Genomic DNA, 18,484 nt, shown 5'->3' with positions numbered 1-18,484 from the left:
TTAACAGTATATAATGGCCTGCAATAAACACTGCTGTGAATAGGACTAAGTAAGCAACAAATAATAGGCTTCCTTTTGTGCTATTCTTCCAACCATTTGGAAATTGTTTCTTAAATCTCCTCTTTTTTCCCCTTTGCTACTTCCTCCTCCTCTTGCTTGGACCTACTCAGTAATCCTCTGCTTCTGCCATGATCTCAAAAAAGGATATGGAAGAGATGGGAATATCATCTTAGATAAACTAAAGGTATCTTATTTGGTGCTTTATCAGTTGAAGGATTATTTTTTGTCTCCCTGTTGGGTATAGAAAAGCCATTTCACTGTAACTTTGAACTCCTGGCCTCAAGTGATCCTCCCACCTTGACCTCTGGAAGTACTAGGATTACAGGCATAAGCCACCACGCCCAGCTGGAAAAGGTATCTTAAATGACTTAATTTGAACTAGTAGATCAATTAATTTTTAAAAATTGGTTATAGTAAAAATCATCAAAAACTGATTACCTAAACATTTTACTTGAATCGAAATATACAGACATACACGTATTCATCAATTGTTTGGTACAAGGCAGGGGTTGTTAACTTGAGTGATTTTACCCTCCATGGACGTCTGGCAATGTTTAGAGACATTTTCATTGTCACTACTGGAATGAGGGTGCTATTGATATCCAGCGGGTAGTAAAGAAGCCAGGGATGCTGCCAAACATCCTTCTATGCATATACCAGTATCTCCCCACCCCAACAAAGGAGTCTCCCATCCAAAATGTCAGTAGTGCCGGGAATTGAGAAACCATGATCTAGGACAAAGGCCTTTTCTTTGAGGACAAATCCATGAATTGACACTCTGCATCAGATTTTTATGCATAAACCAAACCCATAATTTATCATTAATGATTTCCAGTTTTGATTTCTTTAAAATGGAGGGAGACCTTAAAAGACAGTTATAATCTGTGAGTCAAATCTTAATATTTTACTTTCCCCAAATCTTTTACAGTAGTCTTACCTATATCCAATTTAATAGCATTTTTCTTTTAAGTAAATCGCCTTAAATTGTACCAAAACATTTAACCTATTTTTTACAACACACTTTTTATAGAAATAACTCTTCACATTCCTATTTTGTTAGTTTAGATAATACATAATTAAATTTCATAATTGTAAGAACAACTGGTATAAACAGGGGAACAAACTAACCTACTCTTGCTTGGCACCCAATGAGATATGAGATATTAGCCTAATTAGCATCCCTTGTCGGTTTAAGAGGGGAATCTAGAGAGCTTTGGTTGATTATGATAGTTGGTTAAGTGAAGGTTAGCCAAGAGCTTCTCTACATGAATAATAAGGAACTGAAGGTTTTTTTGGTTGTTGAATTGTTTTCAAAGTAAGTTCACTGAAAACTATTTCTTACTTAAATGAACAAACCGAAAAAACAAAACCCTGCACACAGAAAAGCAAAAACAAACAAAAAAACTTAAGAGTATAAGATAATTTTATATTTCAAATGGATTTTGTTTTGCCCCAAATTGGTAGGATTTTGTGAGGGTATGAAGGAGAAGAAAGGACAGTGGCAATGCCATTTGTGGTCTTCGAAAGCGAATAATGCTCTTCACTCTTGATTTATATGCTTTGGTATAGGAATTTTAGAGATCTTTGGGTGTTTGAGATAATCAGGAAGCCTTGTCTGTCTAGAAATTATTAAATTATTTTGCTGGGTTTCAGTCCCTTTCATGAATGTATTTAAACATATTTTTGTGTGTGTGCTTGGAAGGCTACTACCAACTGGCCTTATCCTATTTAACAACTCTGTTTTAAGCAGACTGACTTCCATGATGTCCTCTAGTTCTGGATTACTTTCATCTGGACCTTTGCATATTAAACCCCATTAGCCAATCTTCTGTCTTTTACCAAAACATTTCTTTTTTTTTTTTTTTTATTTCAGCATATTATGGAGGTACAGATGTTTAGGTTACATATGTTGCCCTTGCCCCCCTCTTCAAAACATTTCTTAAACTTCTTTAAAATACTTAAACCCAGCATCTCAATTTTCACCAAAGACTTGATTCTAACACATTTCCAATCTTTGTATTACTAGTACATTTTTTCAGCTTTGATTATCTGCATTTTCAGAATATATGCATAATTTTGGCTACATAAATTTATTCAGGCTGACTCATTGCCTAATAAAAGTGATGTTATTTAGAATTTAATTAGAGATTAATCAGAGAGGTCCAGAAACAGACGTTTTAGATACCCTTATGAATTATCCAGTAACCAATACCCAGTGGGAAATCTAACCTGAATAGATGGTTAATCTTCCCAGAGACAGAGGATTAAGCTGAATTAACATACGCTTGTTAAAGTTTTTAATTACTATGTCTGTAGTTGTGGGGGAAAATGCTAGCAATTCTTTCCTGTACTTTTTGCTAATGATGCTTCTCTTTATCTAGAGAAACTGTAAGGTCAGAGAATTTGAGATTTAAAAAAATAATCAGGATTATATTAAAACAGAATTCACTGTATAAAAAGTTATTTGTGTATTTATGTGGTTGTCTGATTACATTTGTAAGATACATTACATTTGTAAAATGCTCAGTATCTGAACATTGTTTAACTTTGCAAATCCTGCCTTTGGAGCTCTGAGGCACTATGTAAGAAGTCCAGCTACCCTGAAACCACCACACTGGAGAGACCACACAAAGACTAAGAGATGCTAAGGAGACACAGCTGTCCCCAACCTCAGCTGTTTATATTCTTCCCCAACTGAGCAGAGGGCACAAGAGTGAGCTGGCTCATATAACTCCAGCCCCAGCACTGCCAGACTGCCATTGCATGAGAGATTCCAAGTGAGAACCACCTAACTGGGCCTCGTCAACCTCCAGAACCCTGACAGAGAATAACAAAATAATTATTGTTGTTTCAAGCCACTATTCTTTGGGTTAGCTATGAACAATAGACAAGAATACCCGCTGTTTGGGGAAAAGGAGTGTATAACTACACTGTTATTTTATATACTTCTTTATTGCTTGGGTTCTTTTCAATGTAATAACTTTATAATAACAATTTAAGTCCCTAGAACTCCTGCTATCCTGGTAAGGGAGGAATGGGGGGAATGAGTTTATCCTCACAAGATAGTGAACCTAAAATTTCTACCTTACCTTTACTTATCTGATCATTCCTAATCACAGTCACTGGTACCAGCATTCTACAGCCAAAAATATTTGTCAGGAATTTAGATGTAGCAACCTATCCAATACTGAGGGTACTGGATCAGAGAAATTACTGAAGCAAGAATAACCTATGTACAGCATTGAGATCTGTGTTTTATGGTTCAGTACTCTTTCTGGTCCCATCAAAACCAAACTATGAGCTTCCTAAAGCCTATGTCTACATCTTACTTTCATAATAATGTACTCAATATTGGTTAGATAAATGAGAATAATGAACTGTGAAAATAAAAGGGGGAGGGGAAAGAACACAGAGGAGGCAAATCAGTAGGAAACTCAAGAACCTTACACTTCAACTAGGAATCTAATTCATATACATGCAATGAAAACTAAACCATATCGTGATGTCTGATGAAAAATGGATTCTTTTTGCCAATCGCAAGTGTTTGGCACAATGGTTGGATAAAGATGAAGTGCAGAAACACAGTCCAAAACTGAATATTCATCAAAAAATAGCTAATGGTGTCTGTTTTGTGGTCCAACAGTGGTATTATCCACCACAGCTTCATGAAACCTGGTCAGTCAATTACAGCAGATGTCTACTGCAACTAATTAGATGAAATGATGAGGATGTTAGCGATGAAGCAGCCAAGATTGGTCAATAGAGACAGGCCAATCCTTTTGCAAGACAACCACAATATGGTGTAGAAATGGTTCACCTGTATGTCGTGACAGCAAAGAAAGGCAAGCTTTGAGATGATTTCTCTTCTGACGCTCATTTAATTCACATGGAACCCATCTATCTGGCTTCTTTACTTTATCCATTTGTTTCAAATGGTCCAATATTGTTGGAATAGTAACATCAAACCTTGCTACTAATTCACACATAAGTTGAGATGGATTCGCTTCCACTACAGCTTTCAGCTCATTATCCACCTTGGTCTCTGGTCACCCACGGCACATTTTCAAGATTAAAATCATCAGAACGGAATTTCTCAAACCATTGATGCACTGTGCGTTCATTAGCCACATCCTTCCCAAACATTTTGTTGATATTTTGAACTGTCTGTGCTGCATTGGTTCCATGATGGTACTCATATTCACCAATAACATGAATTTTTGACTTATCCATGGTTTCACAAAAATTGCTCTAAAAAAAATGTGAAAGATAATCACAAGCCACAATGTGTGTTTGAAAGACTGAGCATGTACCTTCACAATAAAAATAAAACAAGAAGTGTCGAAGTGAAATGTCAGAGATAGCAACTGTCAAACTTAGCACTTAAGGAAATCGGACATTTCATACTTAATAACCTAATACACCAAGACAAATAAAAAGCTGGGAACAAATAAATCCAAACAGGAAAAAAAAATTGTACCAGGATGAAACTGAAATCACAGGTAGCCAAAAAGCTCTGCAAATATGAATCTGACTTATCAGAAGTATCATCAACATCTATCGTATTCTTGCCAATGAAACAAATTAAACTTTAATTGGTCTTTTTTTCCCAAAGCAAATCATCACGGTGTTGACAAAAGATTGTCTCAAACCTAGAGGAGACAAAAATCACATGCTCCATCTTTTCTGTTAATATATTTGAAAATATTTTGTTACCCCATCAAAAGCAGACTTTTGTTGTGTGTAAAACTCCACAGTGTATGGGGTTAACAGCCTCATCTTTGAAGGCAGGCTTTATAACCCACACAGCTGATAAAGGGACAGCAGAGTATTTCTACAACCAACCCTGTAACTAGCCTTTAACTTAATCATCCTTTCTTGTACCTAAACTAACAATAATAGCATTTAGAACCAGCCCCCCCCCTTTTTTCTGTAAAGATCCTTTCCCTGAAAACGGTCTCTGAGCTGACTTTCTTTGGATCTAGTTCCCTTGCAACAAGTCCAAAATAAAACTACGACATGAGCTCACAAACAATCGGATGAGTTTACATTAACAATGTCAAAGGCCAAACTAATGTCACAATAGCTATAATTCTGGTTATCTAATACAGATTGTAACATAACCTCACTGGCAAGAAATCTATCATATGAGCCTTGAATTCACTGAAATCTTTCACATTTTGTCAAAATTTTCTATATTATTGTTAACTTTTACTAGAAAAGTTTAATGGGTACTAAAATTATAATTCCTCATTTAAAGAAAAGTTGCCAATATTTAAATTCTCATAGCAAGAAAATTTCATTGCAATTTTTCATAAAAACTTTCAAGATGTGTCAAAAGAATTTCTGAAATACAGACATGCATCATTTAATGATGGGGATACATTCTGAGAAATGCATCATTAGACAATTTCATTGTTGTGCAAACATTTTAAAGCATACTTATGCAAACCTAGATGGTATAACCTATTGCTCCTAGGCTACAAACCTATATAGCATGTTAGTGTACTGAATACTGTAGGCAATTGTAACATGGTGGTATTCGTGTATCTAGACATATCTAAACATAGAAAAGATACATGACAAATAGAGTATTATAACTTTATGGGACCACTGTCATGTATGCAGTTTGTTGTTGACCAAAACATCATTAGGTGGTGCATGACTGTACTACATAAGGCAAAAGAGTGAAATTAGTGATCCAATAATTGGTATCTTTCTCCTTAGCTATACTAACAAAACAACAAAACTTATAGAGGGGAATCATCCTATCTTTGTGGTGATGTAATAATGCTGTATTTTGATTTTGGTGGTGGTTACAGTATCAAAACATGGAATAAAATGGCACAGAACTTACACACAGTGTACCAATGTCCATTTCCTGGTTTTAGTATTGTTCTAACGTTATGTGAGATGTAACCAATAGGGGAGACTGGATGAAAGGTACAGTGCCCTCTCTACTATTTTTGCAACTTCCTGTGAATCTATAATATGTTAAAAGGATTCTAAGGACTTCCCAGCATTTTAAGGGCTCACAATAATCCTATGAAGTAGGTACTATTTTTATCCCCATTCTATAACTGGAGAAACAGAGGTACAGTCATTTTAAATGACTTACCCAAGGTCACATAGCCAGTAAGTGACAGAACCAGGATTTGGACATAGGTAGAATGATTGTAAAGTTTGGATTTAGCTGAAAGTCTGGGCAGCCACTGAAGGATTACAGACAAAGTTTGTCTGACAATCAAATTCACATTTTATTTTGGCAAGATACCCCAGGTAGGAGTGTAGAATAATTAATGAAAAAAACTTTAAGCAAGAAGATTAGTTAAGAGACTGATACAGTAAGCCAGAAATGATGGAGGCCTGAATTAAGGGAATAGCAATAGAATGAAAAGAAGTCAATGTATACAGAGTGCAAAATCAACTTGACTTTCTGACTGGATGGGGAGTGAGGACAATTTCAAGGCTTGCTGAGTAGACCCAAGCCAACAGTTTCATGTTTTAACAATACTACTACCTTAACAAAATCTTAAACCAGATAGGTTCATACTTAAGTCATCCTCATTTCAGCAGTACTCACAGTATTTGACTTCGCTTCTATAAAAATTGTAACTATATACATGAAAGTTATTGCCGCTTGGCAACTCCATATTCATTGTTTAATATGTATGCATATGGTAATGAGAGCTATTAAATGTTTTCAATACACCACATGTAGACCATCACTAGACATAAGATAAACACAGAGGCAGCAAGAGAATATATCCAGTATACGGCGATTAGTAATATTTTAATCATAATCAGCACTCTAAATTTGAAAAAAAAAAACACTAAATGTCCTTTGAGTGGATTAGAATCACTTTATCATCTAAAAGGAAGGAGTCTGGTGCCACCTGTTTTTTTTTTTGAGACAGAGTCTCACTCTCTTGCCTGGGCTAGAGTGCCGTGGCGTCATCCTAGCTCACAGCAACCTCACACTCCTGGGCTCAAGCGATCCTTCTGCCTCAGCCTCCCGAGTAGCTAGGACTACAGGCATGCGCCACCATGCCTGGCTGATTTTTTTCTATATATTTTTAGTTGTCCGATTAATTTCTTTCTATTTTTAGTAGAGACGGGGTCTCGCTCTTGCTCAGGCTGGTTTCGAACTCCTGAGCTCAAACAATCCGCCCGCCTCGGCCTCCCAGAGTGCTGAGCCACCGCGCCCGGCCTGGTGCCACCTGTTTTAAGAGTGAAAAAAATTAAAATAATTGATCACTTCAAAGCTAAAACCAGACTACTGTTAGCTTTTCTTCGTTTGCAAACGTTAAAAAACAAAACAAAAAACACTAATCTTATAGCCTAAGGATCTGTAAAACTCTGAATGAAGATTATAATAACCACTGGAAAAATTTACTGTAACTTCAACCTTATTACCACTGTGAGGGTAAAAACTATGCTAAGGCCAGGGCCCTTCCAGTAACTAAATGCTCTTGGAAAGTGTCCAAGAATATGTTATAGTAAATTCCCAACTTGCTTCATTTAAAGTTAAAGAAAGTGAGTTATTGTATCTAAAACACTGATTTCAATAGACTCTAAAACTTTTACATCAAATAAACACACAGAAAAATCTTAACTCTGCACCTCTGATGGGCCCTAAGTCGAGTAAAGGCCATCTGGGGGACAGCTGCACTAGGAATCCGAGTTACATATTACTCAATATTAATACTACTATTTTGAGAAAAATTTCAATATTGATAGCTTTCATTTTGACAGAACTATATTTTGGCAAAATCTATTAAAATAATGGTTTAGAATGATACTGAAAAATCTCCACAGCTTCTATAAAGTGGACAGCATGTGGTGGTAGTTACTCTTTGGATTCTGGTTTGAGCCAAAGTTCTGAATCCCCTGCTATTTGTGGGTCAGATTCAAAACTTTTTATGGGCTGTATGTCTGATATATACCAATTTCATATATACATATATATATACAAATATATATACATACACACACAAATATAAAGGTACATTAGCTGTGCTTTCCATTCATAACAGTTCTTTTAATAAACTGAAGTTCTACTAACGTGAGAAGTAAAAGCCAACTGTTAACAGAAAAATCTAGCCAAATAGCAAGGTGAGCTATAAAATTAATTCTGGAAGCCACAATACTAAATAAAGCGGTTCACAAAACAAACAAAACAAACACATTTTCAATGAGCACTTTCAAGTTTATCTATAAATGTTCACGTTTTTAAAAAGTTGAGTAGTATACCAACTTTCGTTTATGACAACATTCTAGAATGTTTAATTCCCAAAAGAAATAATTCAAGTTTAAAGAGCTGCATAAAAAGTATAACAGAAGAGCTGCAATGAAATGAACAGAAAACAAGAACGTGCTTTAACAGGAAACATGGCAGCTGTGGGATGGACTGAATATAATGTACAGGAGACTCAAAATGAACAAATTAAGCATGAATATTCTCAATGTAGTCAGCATCTACTGAAAGAAGCAATGCAATTCCAATCAACATCTGCCACAAAAATTGCCATAAACTGGTCACTTCTATTTTTTAAATAATGAAACGAGAGATTTGTTGCAATATATTTTGTAAGTTATCAATACTGAGCTATTAAGTTTCTATTAGTGACGTTTAACTAAAGAGTTGGCACAAATCTGTTCATACAGAGGTAAAAATTAAGCTTCACTAGAGGCATTCAACATAAAGCAAAGGCTCCTTTCCTTGAAGCAAATTCATGACCACAAATAGTGTTCACTACATGCAGTACACTAAACTAGCAACAGATTAGTTAACAATTTAGATTTTCAACTTCTCATAATACAGGTGACATGTTTAGAAGTCACCTGTAGAAGATCACATTAAAATATATGTGTCTTTCACAGATATGGGATGAAATTTTAAGCTGGGCAGGCACCAATGCCCTGGTTTTGTACTTTTTTGTAAACCACATGACTTCCACATGCTGAGAATGTTTTATGCTTTAACCTGCAGTAAAGGCTTTACATCATTTTAATGCCCGGTGCTTAAAATGCAACAGAATCATCCCAAGGACTACAAGGAATATATTTGGTTTACATATAATGATTTTGACCCCACTACTGGTCAGAAAAAGTTTAATGAATGCTTTCCCAGTAAATAACTTTGCATTCCCATAGGAAAAACAAACAAACAAACAAAAAGAAAATTTGAGGTAAAGGTAGGTGGAAGAGAAAATACTCTTATTTTTCCAGCTCTTACAAACATTTTAGCTTATTTCTAAAATAATTATTAAACATTTTAAAGCTCTATACCTATCACAATATGTTTCAGAAAAACAAAACACTCCATTACTTAGTTACATAGGATTTTTCTCCAGTTTTTGCAAAGTAATGTTTCAGAGGTTAAGATACAAGCTTAAAACCAGTAATTCTGAAAATCTTGGCCTATAACAAACTAAAGGTTCAGCTTTGGATCAACATACTCTATATTCTAAATTTGAGATTTAGAAGACACATCAATTTTTTTTTTCTATTCAGGTCAATCGAAATATATACGCTACCTCACGCTTACAGTCCCCTTATTTGTGGGAATGACCCACAGCAGAAATTTCAAATCAAAGGTTATAAAATATACCACAAAATTGCATACTGTATCTATGTGGCTTTCAGTTTTTATAGAATCTAAAGGTCCCTTATTGATAGGTGGCAAATTCAAGAATTGATAAGTTTGGAGTCAAATATGTAAATATATTACATTCTTAGCAGTCTAAATAGAAATTATGCCAATTTAAGAGTCCATTACACTAAAAAACTGCCACGGAAGAAGAGTTATTAAAAAACTTACATTTCAGATTGAAGGAAGTACAAAATATGTGATCTTAAATTCTCCTAGTATGTTATTAAATATTAAAGACCGTGAGAAACAAGAGATGTTGAAATCCTCTTCCCTTTTTAACTCTAATTGAAAATTGAAAAAATACTCAGAATTCAAATTTTCCAAACTTGACATATCTAGTATCTAGCAACTTAGCTGTGCAATTTTAAGATAAGTTTAATGCAAAGCACTGCAATCCTGATGTGATAATTATTTGTGGCATAAATGCGAAATAACAACAAATACATCTAATGATGCATTTTACAGTAAAACCACAAAAAGCACAACCATATTAGCACAAACTAAATAAAGAGGCACAGGAGGTATTATGTTCATCAGGAAGAGAAATGTACTATGCCAATAAAGGACTGAAGGAAGGAAGGAAAGGAGGAAGGAAGGAAGGAAAAGGGAAGACAGAGGTTTCTATACCTGCAGAATCCCACAGAAATGAACTAGTCACATCACTCTGTATGATACGTGAGGTTTTTTTTTTTAAAGCTTCAGCATAAATAAAGACAGCGATCACTTTATACCATTCAACTTCACATAGTGTAGTATCTTGAAAGCCAACTGCATTCTTCCCTTCACTCACCCAATGCTTCTTCGCTCTTCCATACCGGCTTTCAGGCAAATGCAAGACAGAACAGGGTGGAGTAGAAGAAAAATACAAGCAGCGCCTTTCAGCGCACCCCCCTCCACCCCAAATAATCTCCAACAGTTCTTCCTACTACAAAAATAAGTCGCCCTATCTCAAGATACACAACAGACATTCTGTCTCTTTAGCAGACACACACAGGTCCGTACCCGATCCAGCACTCGCGACCCCCACCCCACGCCCCCAAATCTCAAGTAATTACTAATCTATTTAACACGGAGACAAGATACCCCTACCTACTGTTTCGGGGTGAAGGTGGGTGGAGGACTCCTTTCAAAGTAGCCCCAATAGTGTAACCAAAACACGGTTCCGGAATAAAATACTAAGAAACACTTTTCTTTTCCCACCTATCTGTCTACTTGGGGATGCAAAAATCCATCCTCAAACCGCATCATCTCTACAGTTCTCCTGCCCGGAGTTCGGGGTGGAGGTTCGTCCAGGGGAGGGGGCGGAGGCGGGTGGCGGAGTGTGAGCGGGCAACGGGACACAAACGAGTTGCTGAGCCCAGCTACCCCGCAGCACGTCGCCAGCCCAAACGTCCAGCACCAGGACCTCACGCACGCTGCTCAGCCCAGGCCCAGCGAAAGCTACGACTCTAGCTATCTAACTTCCTATCTACAGACATTTCTTCAAGACGAGCACAGCACACGAGTACACGTCACACAGTTTGAAACACAGTTCTACACCCCAAACAAACCAACACACCTCAAAAATCACCTCACAGTTTCCCAAACTCCAAACGGAGACCCCCCACCTCCAGGATTCAAACCTTCCACCCATAGCGGAGGAAATCAGGAGAAAAGAGTTGCGGAGCAGTCGACGCCTTTCAGTTACCGTCCCCCACAAACTGCCGCACCCCACACCCCGCGCCCGGGTCACCCAGTCGGAAGCCCACTGCTTCCTCCCTTCTCTCAATTGGGCCGCTTAAGAGACCCATCCCCAGCGCCCGCTCACTTCCTCCCAAAAAATCCTCAAAAAAATGTTTTTAAAGTGAAGAGAAAGAAGTGAGGAAAGAGACTTGAGGTAGTCCGGCTTCAAAACCGCTCGACTCACCTCAGAATCCTTGCTGAGTTCTCTCCGCCCGGCACAGCCCCCTCCCCAACGTCCCAGTACGAAGGGCTGAGGTAGGGAGGAGGGAAAGCGGGAGGGGGAGGGGTATCTTCCGCGTGGGGCGCCCGTCGGGAGGGGACTGGGGAGGGGTGGAGGCCGGCTCAGGAAGAGGAGAAGGGGGAGGGGAGGCCCCTATCTCCCAGTCTCCCCCTGAAAACCTCCCTTGTCTCAATCACATCAGACTGACTGTCTTTGTCTGGCTGACAACCGCCATATTGATATCAACAGCCCCGCTCCCACCTGCTGCCGCCGGGCATCCCTGGGAGTTGTAGTTCCTGCCTCCCCTGAGTAAAAGCGCGGGCCCGGCGCCTAGGGGCCCCAGAGAACTACAACTCCCAGCATGTCCCGCGCCCGTCCGCCTTCCCTCAGGGAGGAGGGGAAAGGAGAGCTGGAGCCGTTGGGACTACACATCCCAGAATACCATGGGCCCCAGGCCCATATGGGGGACATGATATCATGCTGGGGTGGAGAGGGAGGATGAATTGGCGGCGGGGATGAATTTGAGCTGACGGAGGGAGGAGTTCAGAGAGGAAAGGAAGGAAAAAGAAAGACGACCACAGTTCCCGTCATGCCTGCAGGAGAGACTACATCTCCCATGATTTCCAGGAAAGGGGCGTGAGGACGAAAGACTGCAAGTCCCGCGATGCTCTTGGTGGGCAGGTGCCGGAGATTGAACCGGAAGACGCTTCCCGAGTGTGTGGAGTTCAGTGACTGATTTTGAGCAACCAAAAGTCCAATATGAAACTGGTGAGTTTTTGCTCTTAGGTCAGAGGGCAGAGGTTGTGCCATATTCTTTTGTACCTCTTCGTTTCCACTTTTGCCTGGGAACCGTCGCACAGGAGGGGCGGCAAAGTTTGGGAACTGGGATGGGAAGTGGAGTGGGCTGAGGAAAGCTGCTTTTTGTTGTTGAGGTTTGAATTTCCTCTCCTGTTCCCCCCTCTGCGCCCCCCATCTCCCAAGAGGTCTTTTTCACTCATTGGAGGGTTCATTTAGTCAGACAAGAGGTTAACTCTGTCACATTGCTTCACCCAGGAACTAAGGTTGGGCAACTGTGAACTAGGTTTGTAGTTGTTTCTCAGCTTCCACGTGAGTGTTATAATAGGTTGTTAACAAGCTCTTTCTACTCGACTGGCACTTGAGTAGCCTGTCTCCCTACCGTTATTCAGACTTTGGTTAGATACGAGCACAGAGTAGAAATATCCGGCAGAACCCAATCACTTATTAAATACTCTGTCATGTGGACACCTAACTGCCCTTGGAATTAAGAGAAAGACGAGTTCAGGTGTAATCTTGGAGGATTTGAGTGCTAAACCCTGCGAAGGATTTGGATGGGCAGAGAGGAAGTGTAAGGCATTCCATTTTAGGACTGTAGAGATTGCATGAGCCAAGGTTAGATGAAGAATGCCATTATCTATCTGGAGAAGTCTGCATCACAAAGCTCAAACACTTGGCTTATAGGAAAGCTTCTTAGACCTTTGTTTTGAGCCATTTTACTCTCATTGTGCACACAGATCCAACTAGTTAGTTTATTCCAACTCTATTAAAATGAGTAATAGCATAGAGTAGAAAAGCAGGTGTGAGATGCTGTTTCTCAGTTTTTAAAACTCATGTTTCTGCAGCCAATTTATTGTCAAGCTTTACTTTCTGTAATTTTTATACAAAAACAAAAGGTTTATTTTCTTTTTTTCCCCCGTTTATATGGTTACTCAAATGTTTTTCCAAAGCACACAACCCACCTGCTCCCATTTGATAATCAACCGTGCTAAAGGAATACACTCTGCAAAGTCAGCTGTTTTCTGAGAAGTCAGAGAAAGTATCAAAAGTGAATTCAGCTCCAAAACTGTCTTCATATAAAGCCATTCATGTAAGGGGAAGAATACAAGTCAGTAAACCTTGAGAATAACGATTTGCCTCTGGGTCAATGTGCTAAACTTTTAAGAATGCAGAATTAAAAGTAATAGCACTTACCTTTAGCAAGCATACAATCTAATGAAAAAGATAGAAAAGTAAGCGAAAATTATAATTCACTGTGTTCCTGGTAAAAGAGAGGCATATTTAAAGTGCTTTGGGAATTGAGAGGACAAATGATGATTGGGGAGGTCAGGGACAGTTTTCTGGAAAGGTGACTTTTGAACGGATAAGAAGGATAAGTAAGTCAGGGCCTTCCATGAAAAGGGTTCAGCATATAGGAGCCAAAGAGCTTGATACCTTAATGGCTGGAACTCAGATCCTGATAAGGAAGACGCCCATCTATTCCCTGGCACATCAACCACCTGAGACCCCTACCCCTCGGAAGACCCCTACCCCTCGGAAGACCCTTATCAACATAATACTAACCTATTACCTGGTGCGTCAACATAATACTAAACTTATTACCTGGCATATCGACATAATACTAACCTATTTCCTGGCACATCAACTTACCTATTACCTGGCACATTAGCCACCTAAGACCCCACCCCTCGGACCACCCCAACCTAATAAAAGTGGGAAAATTCAGGTAGACGCGTCTCAGAATTTGGTGGCCAGACCCCTCTGAGCCCACCAGCAAATAAACCTTGATTCTCCGACTCTCCATGTGCCGCTCGGTTTGTCCTCGGAACCACCCACTATAACACTTACTGTAACAATCCTGTGTCCTCAGTATAGGATAAATCACATTCGGTGTGTTCGGTTTAAGAAAGCAGAGATTTATGAAACGGTTTTTCCATGAAAACTCATTTGTGAGGGTATCAGAAAATCAGGATTTACTTTACATACACTTTGGTTTGCTTATAGAATCCTCCTGCTTAATTTATTTAGAGATGTGAAAGCATGGAAGAGAAAAAAGGAAAAAAGGAGAAAATTATTTTTTTCCATTAAGAACCAAAAGATGCCTCTAGGAAAAGGAATTATTGTATTGATACTCTTTCCTTCTTCACTTTCGAATCATGTTTTACATACTAAAACTCATTTGGTGGTTGGTTGATAAATGATCTGGGGACTGGGTGCTGTGGCTCACACCTGTAATACCAGAATTTGGGGAGGCAGAGGCAGGAGGATCACTTGAGCCCAGGTGTTCAAGATCAGCCTGGTCAACATAACGAGATCCCATTGCTACAAAAAATGTAAAAATTAGCTGAGCGTTGCGGTGCGCAGGAGGATCACTTGAGCACAGGAGTTCAAGGTATAGTGAGTGATGATCGGACCATTGCACTCCAGCCTGCATGACAGAGTGAGACCCTGTCTCTTAAAAAAAAAAAAAAATCTGTAATGCAGAATTCCTATCAACATAGGAAGGCTTCCATTCTTCAAGGCTTCCTTGAATTAGGTACCCCTGTCATATGCTTCCATGGCACACTTCCTATTTGTAGCACTTATAATTATCTTTTGTGTCTGCCCTGCCTCATGTAGACTCTGTGTATTCCCAAAGCCTGCATATAGAGCGACCCCACTAAATAGTGGTCCAATAAATAATTTCTGAGGGGTTATCAAGGTCTGTGAATACTGTTGGCAAAAGATTAATAGGTGAAGTTAAAAAAGATCACAATAAACAAACCAGAATCACTGGCTCACTCCTTTAATCCTAGTGACTCAGGAGACTGAGGCGAGAGGATTGCTTGAGACTAGCCTGGACAATGTAGCCAGTCATGGTGGTGCACACATGTAGTCCCTGCTACTGAGTGATACCCTGTCTCTTAAAAAAAAAAATTACAGTAAACAATAATTGTTACAGTAAAAGGGAATAATTGCTACATTTTATAGAGTAATTATTATATGCCAGGCAGTGGGCTAGGTATTTGCTATATAGTGTCCCATTTAATTCTTTGATCTAGGTGATAGTATTCTCATTTTACAGATTTAAAAAAATGCAAGCTTTGGGGAGATGAAGTGGCTTGAAGTTACATAGATTAAAAGTGATAGTGCAAGATCTGAACCCACGTCTCCCAGACTCAAGAGTCTGTTGCTTAGTGAGTTGCAGGGATTGTGGTAGAATGCTAGGTTATCTCTTAAAGAAAGTAGAGCACACACCAAGAGAAATTTTACTCAAGGCTATTTTAAAAATTAGCTTTAAATGTGAGTTTGGTTCAATTCAGATCTTTAGAAAGGTTATTGGTAAAAAAATAAATAAATAAAGTTTGGGAACTCTCTTGATAATCCAAAGGGCCCCATATCAGAGAATACCAATTGAGTGCTAAAGTTAGTCTTCTTTGTATTGTCCAAATTTAGCTGTGTGATACCATTTATAGTTCTCTAACTTTGCGCATCACTGACTTGGCGGCTTCTCACATACCCACACAAAAACAATGGATGCCATTTTAATGTAATACTTGAATATTTCCTTAGATACCAACTCAAAGGATTTTAATAACTGCCTATATTTATAATATGCAGTATTTGGGAAGATTTATTTAACTGAAGAAAATTCATTGGCATTTTCAATTAACCAGAATCATTTTAGAAAGAACAGGAAAATTAGAAGAAATGTGTCTTCTAAACAGCACATTTTAGGGCATGTTCTTTTATTAGCATAGATAGAGCCTAATTGGGTACCCTGATGGCCAATTCAGTTAAGGATAGAAACTAGAATTCACCAAGGTCCTTATCCAAAGACCATAGAACAAAAAATACTGAGTACATTGACAGAAATTAAGTTTGAAATATCATGGCCAGGAATCTAGCCATTTAAACAGGTAAAGATTAAAGTGACTAAAATAGTAAGAAGCAATTCAAGAATGCAGTACGTGTATGTGCTTCTATAGATAGCACCAGAGATGGGGCGAATCTTCTAGCTTATTCAGTCAACAAAGATTTATTATGCAGCCACAGTATACCCTTGGCATTCAAAGTTTTAACACTTTCCATTTTAAACCATTACATTTGACCCCAAAGATCTATGACATGGAATTATTTATAATTTTGCTGAGGCACAAATTTGAATGTGACTTTAAGATTAATGATAATCCTTTGTGAGTAAGCCTGATTGCCTCAGAATCCATGGCTCTCTGCAGAGTTACTGTTGCTCTTTTGTCAAAGGTCTGAAAAGAAGGTCGTTTAAATGCTTGTTATACTATACTTACTGAATTTGATACCGGAAATTATATGCTGTAGTTGTATTTACAAATTTAAAAACTTGAGAATGCCATGAAATATATTCAATGGTCTGTGCTCCTTTGTGCAAAATGCTGTTTCATTTCTACTGGCTCAAACTTTTAACTTGCCATTTCTCCTGAGAAAACAGATGGAGCAAAGGAATGAATTCACGACTGCTCCCAGTGGAAGATAAGTAAAACACCAAGTTCAGTTGTAGATTATATAGGTGATCTTTGCTTGAAAGAGGCAAAACCATCCCCGAGGTCAGTTTAACAAATCATTGGAAATGAGTGTGGTTAATCCTCACCCAGGATCTGAGAGTATTGGATTCTCTCTCCAATTTACATAGTTGTAGAATCCTTTTGGCTTACTGAAATTTGGATCAAAAACAGAAAATCTCTTGCTATAAATTAGAAGCATTGAAAATTTTACCAGTGCTTGATTTCAACTATTGCAGTAAGATTGTTAAAATGTCAGCCTGATTTCACTCTTTTCTGTTTCCCCTTGCTGGTTGATTAGAGTGCCCTCGTGTGTCTTAATGATGTAATGTCATTTCAAGCTTTTGAAAGGTCATATTTTATCACAACCTCAATATGATAGGTTTTTTCCTTTTGTGATTTCTGCTAACTCTGAAAAGCCATGTGTGACATAAGGCCAAGTGACATACCTGTTCAGTAGTGCTCTGCAGTAAAAATGGATATTTTACTCTTGGGCATTTCGCAGTTCAAAATTATTACTCTGAAGATTAAATCTAGCAAGGCAGAAAAGTATACTGATGACAGATTTTTTCAATAATAATAATTGAATTAAAACAATTAACCTGTGGTTAATCAGCAAAGCCAGAAGGCTGTTCTACTAATACAAGCATTACAACACATTACTTGTATTTTAACAGCAATAGCACATTTGTTTTGTGACTGGTTTGCTCTGAGTACTCAAATCCTTCTGCCATTTGCTCTGGTGCTCAGCAACATGTATTTCCAGAGTGGCTTACAGTGGCTAAGAGTGCCGCATGGCCACCAAACTCGGTAAATCCTAGCCATTCCGAATGAAAAATTTGCTCCTGGTTTGCTAAACACCAAGAGGGAGTATAGGTATAAACCAACCCTCAGATCTCCATCATCATTCATTTATTTACTCAACAAATCTTCCTGAACATCTTATCTGTGCTAGGCATTGCTCAAGGTACTGAGTCTATTGCAGTGAACAAAACAGATTTATTCCCCGCCTGTATCTAACAGAAAGCTTAGTGGGCTTACTGTACAATTCAAACAATGTTGCAGTGAATGTCCTGATGTAGAGATATCACTGGGCACTGGCTCAAGTATTTTTGTAATGTAATGGTCAAAAATGTATTTAATTGTATCCAGCAATAGGCCGCCTTAACATTTTATCATAGAAGACCAACTCGCCCACTAGTTTTCCATCGTCCCATTAGTATATGAGACCGCATTTCCCTGCCCTTGACTATGATGCTGTTTCTTTACTCTTACAATTTGTCTTCCAAATGTAACTTTCTTCTTTCATCTAGCCTCACACCTTCTCCATCTACTATAGACTTTGGCCATATTTAGTAAAATGTCCCTGGAGTGTCGATTATAGATATGGGAAGGTGTACCAGAAAGGGGAAAAAATTTCTACAGATAAAAATTTAGTTGCATAAGAGTCTTTAAAAGGAAGTTTGTGAAAGCTCTATGGTGTTTCTTTGAAAATGCTGTGCATGGATGTAGGAATTA

The 18,484-nt window shown here is 38.4% G+C and overlaps 2 protein-coding genes across 2 annotated transcripts in view; one reads left to right on the top strand and one right to left on the bottom strand.

Moving 5' to 3' along the window:
* HMBOX1 (homeobox containing 1) overlaps positions 1-11,694 on the bottom strand; it is a 175,800-nt gene extending 164,106 nt beyond the window's left edge. Inside the window, exon 1 of the mRNA XM_012654926.1 lies at positions 11,619-11,694. The gene's annotated coding sequence lies outside the window, so the exon portion shown is untranslated. The remainder of the gene's footprint in view (positions 1-11,618) is intronic.
* Positions 11,695-12,275: 581 nt separating this feature from the next.
* INTS9 (integrator complex subunit 9) overlaps positions 12,276-18,484 on the top strand; it is a 100,459-nt gene continuing 94,250 nt past the window's right edge. The window contains exon 1 of the mRNA XM_012654925.1: positions 12,276-12,422. Coding sequence (XP_012510379.1) covers positions 12,414-12,422 — 9 coding nt within the window. The 5' untranslated portion in view covers positions 12,276-12,413. The remainder of the gene's footprint in view (positions 12,423-18,484) is intronic.

Source organism: Propithecus coquereli, unplaced genomic scaffold (assembly GCF_000956105.1).
Source record: "Propithecus coquereli isolate 6110/MARCELLA unplaced genomic scaffold, Pcoq_1.0 Scaffold451, whole genome shotgun sequence".
NCBI classification, from domain to species: Eukaryota; Metazoa; Chordata; class Mammalia; order Primates; family Indriidae; genus Propithecus; species Propithecus coquereli.
This window is presented reverse-complemented; position numbering and strand designations above follow the sequence as displayed.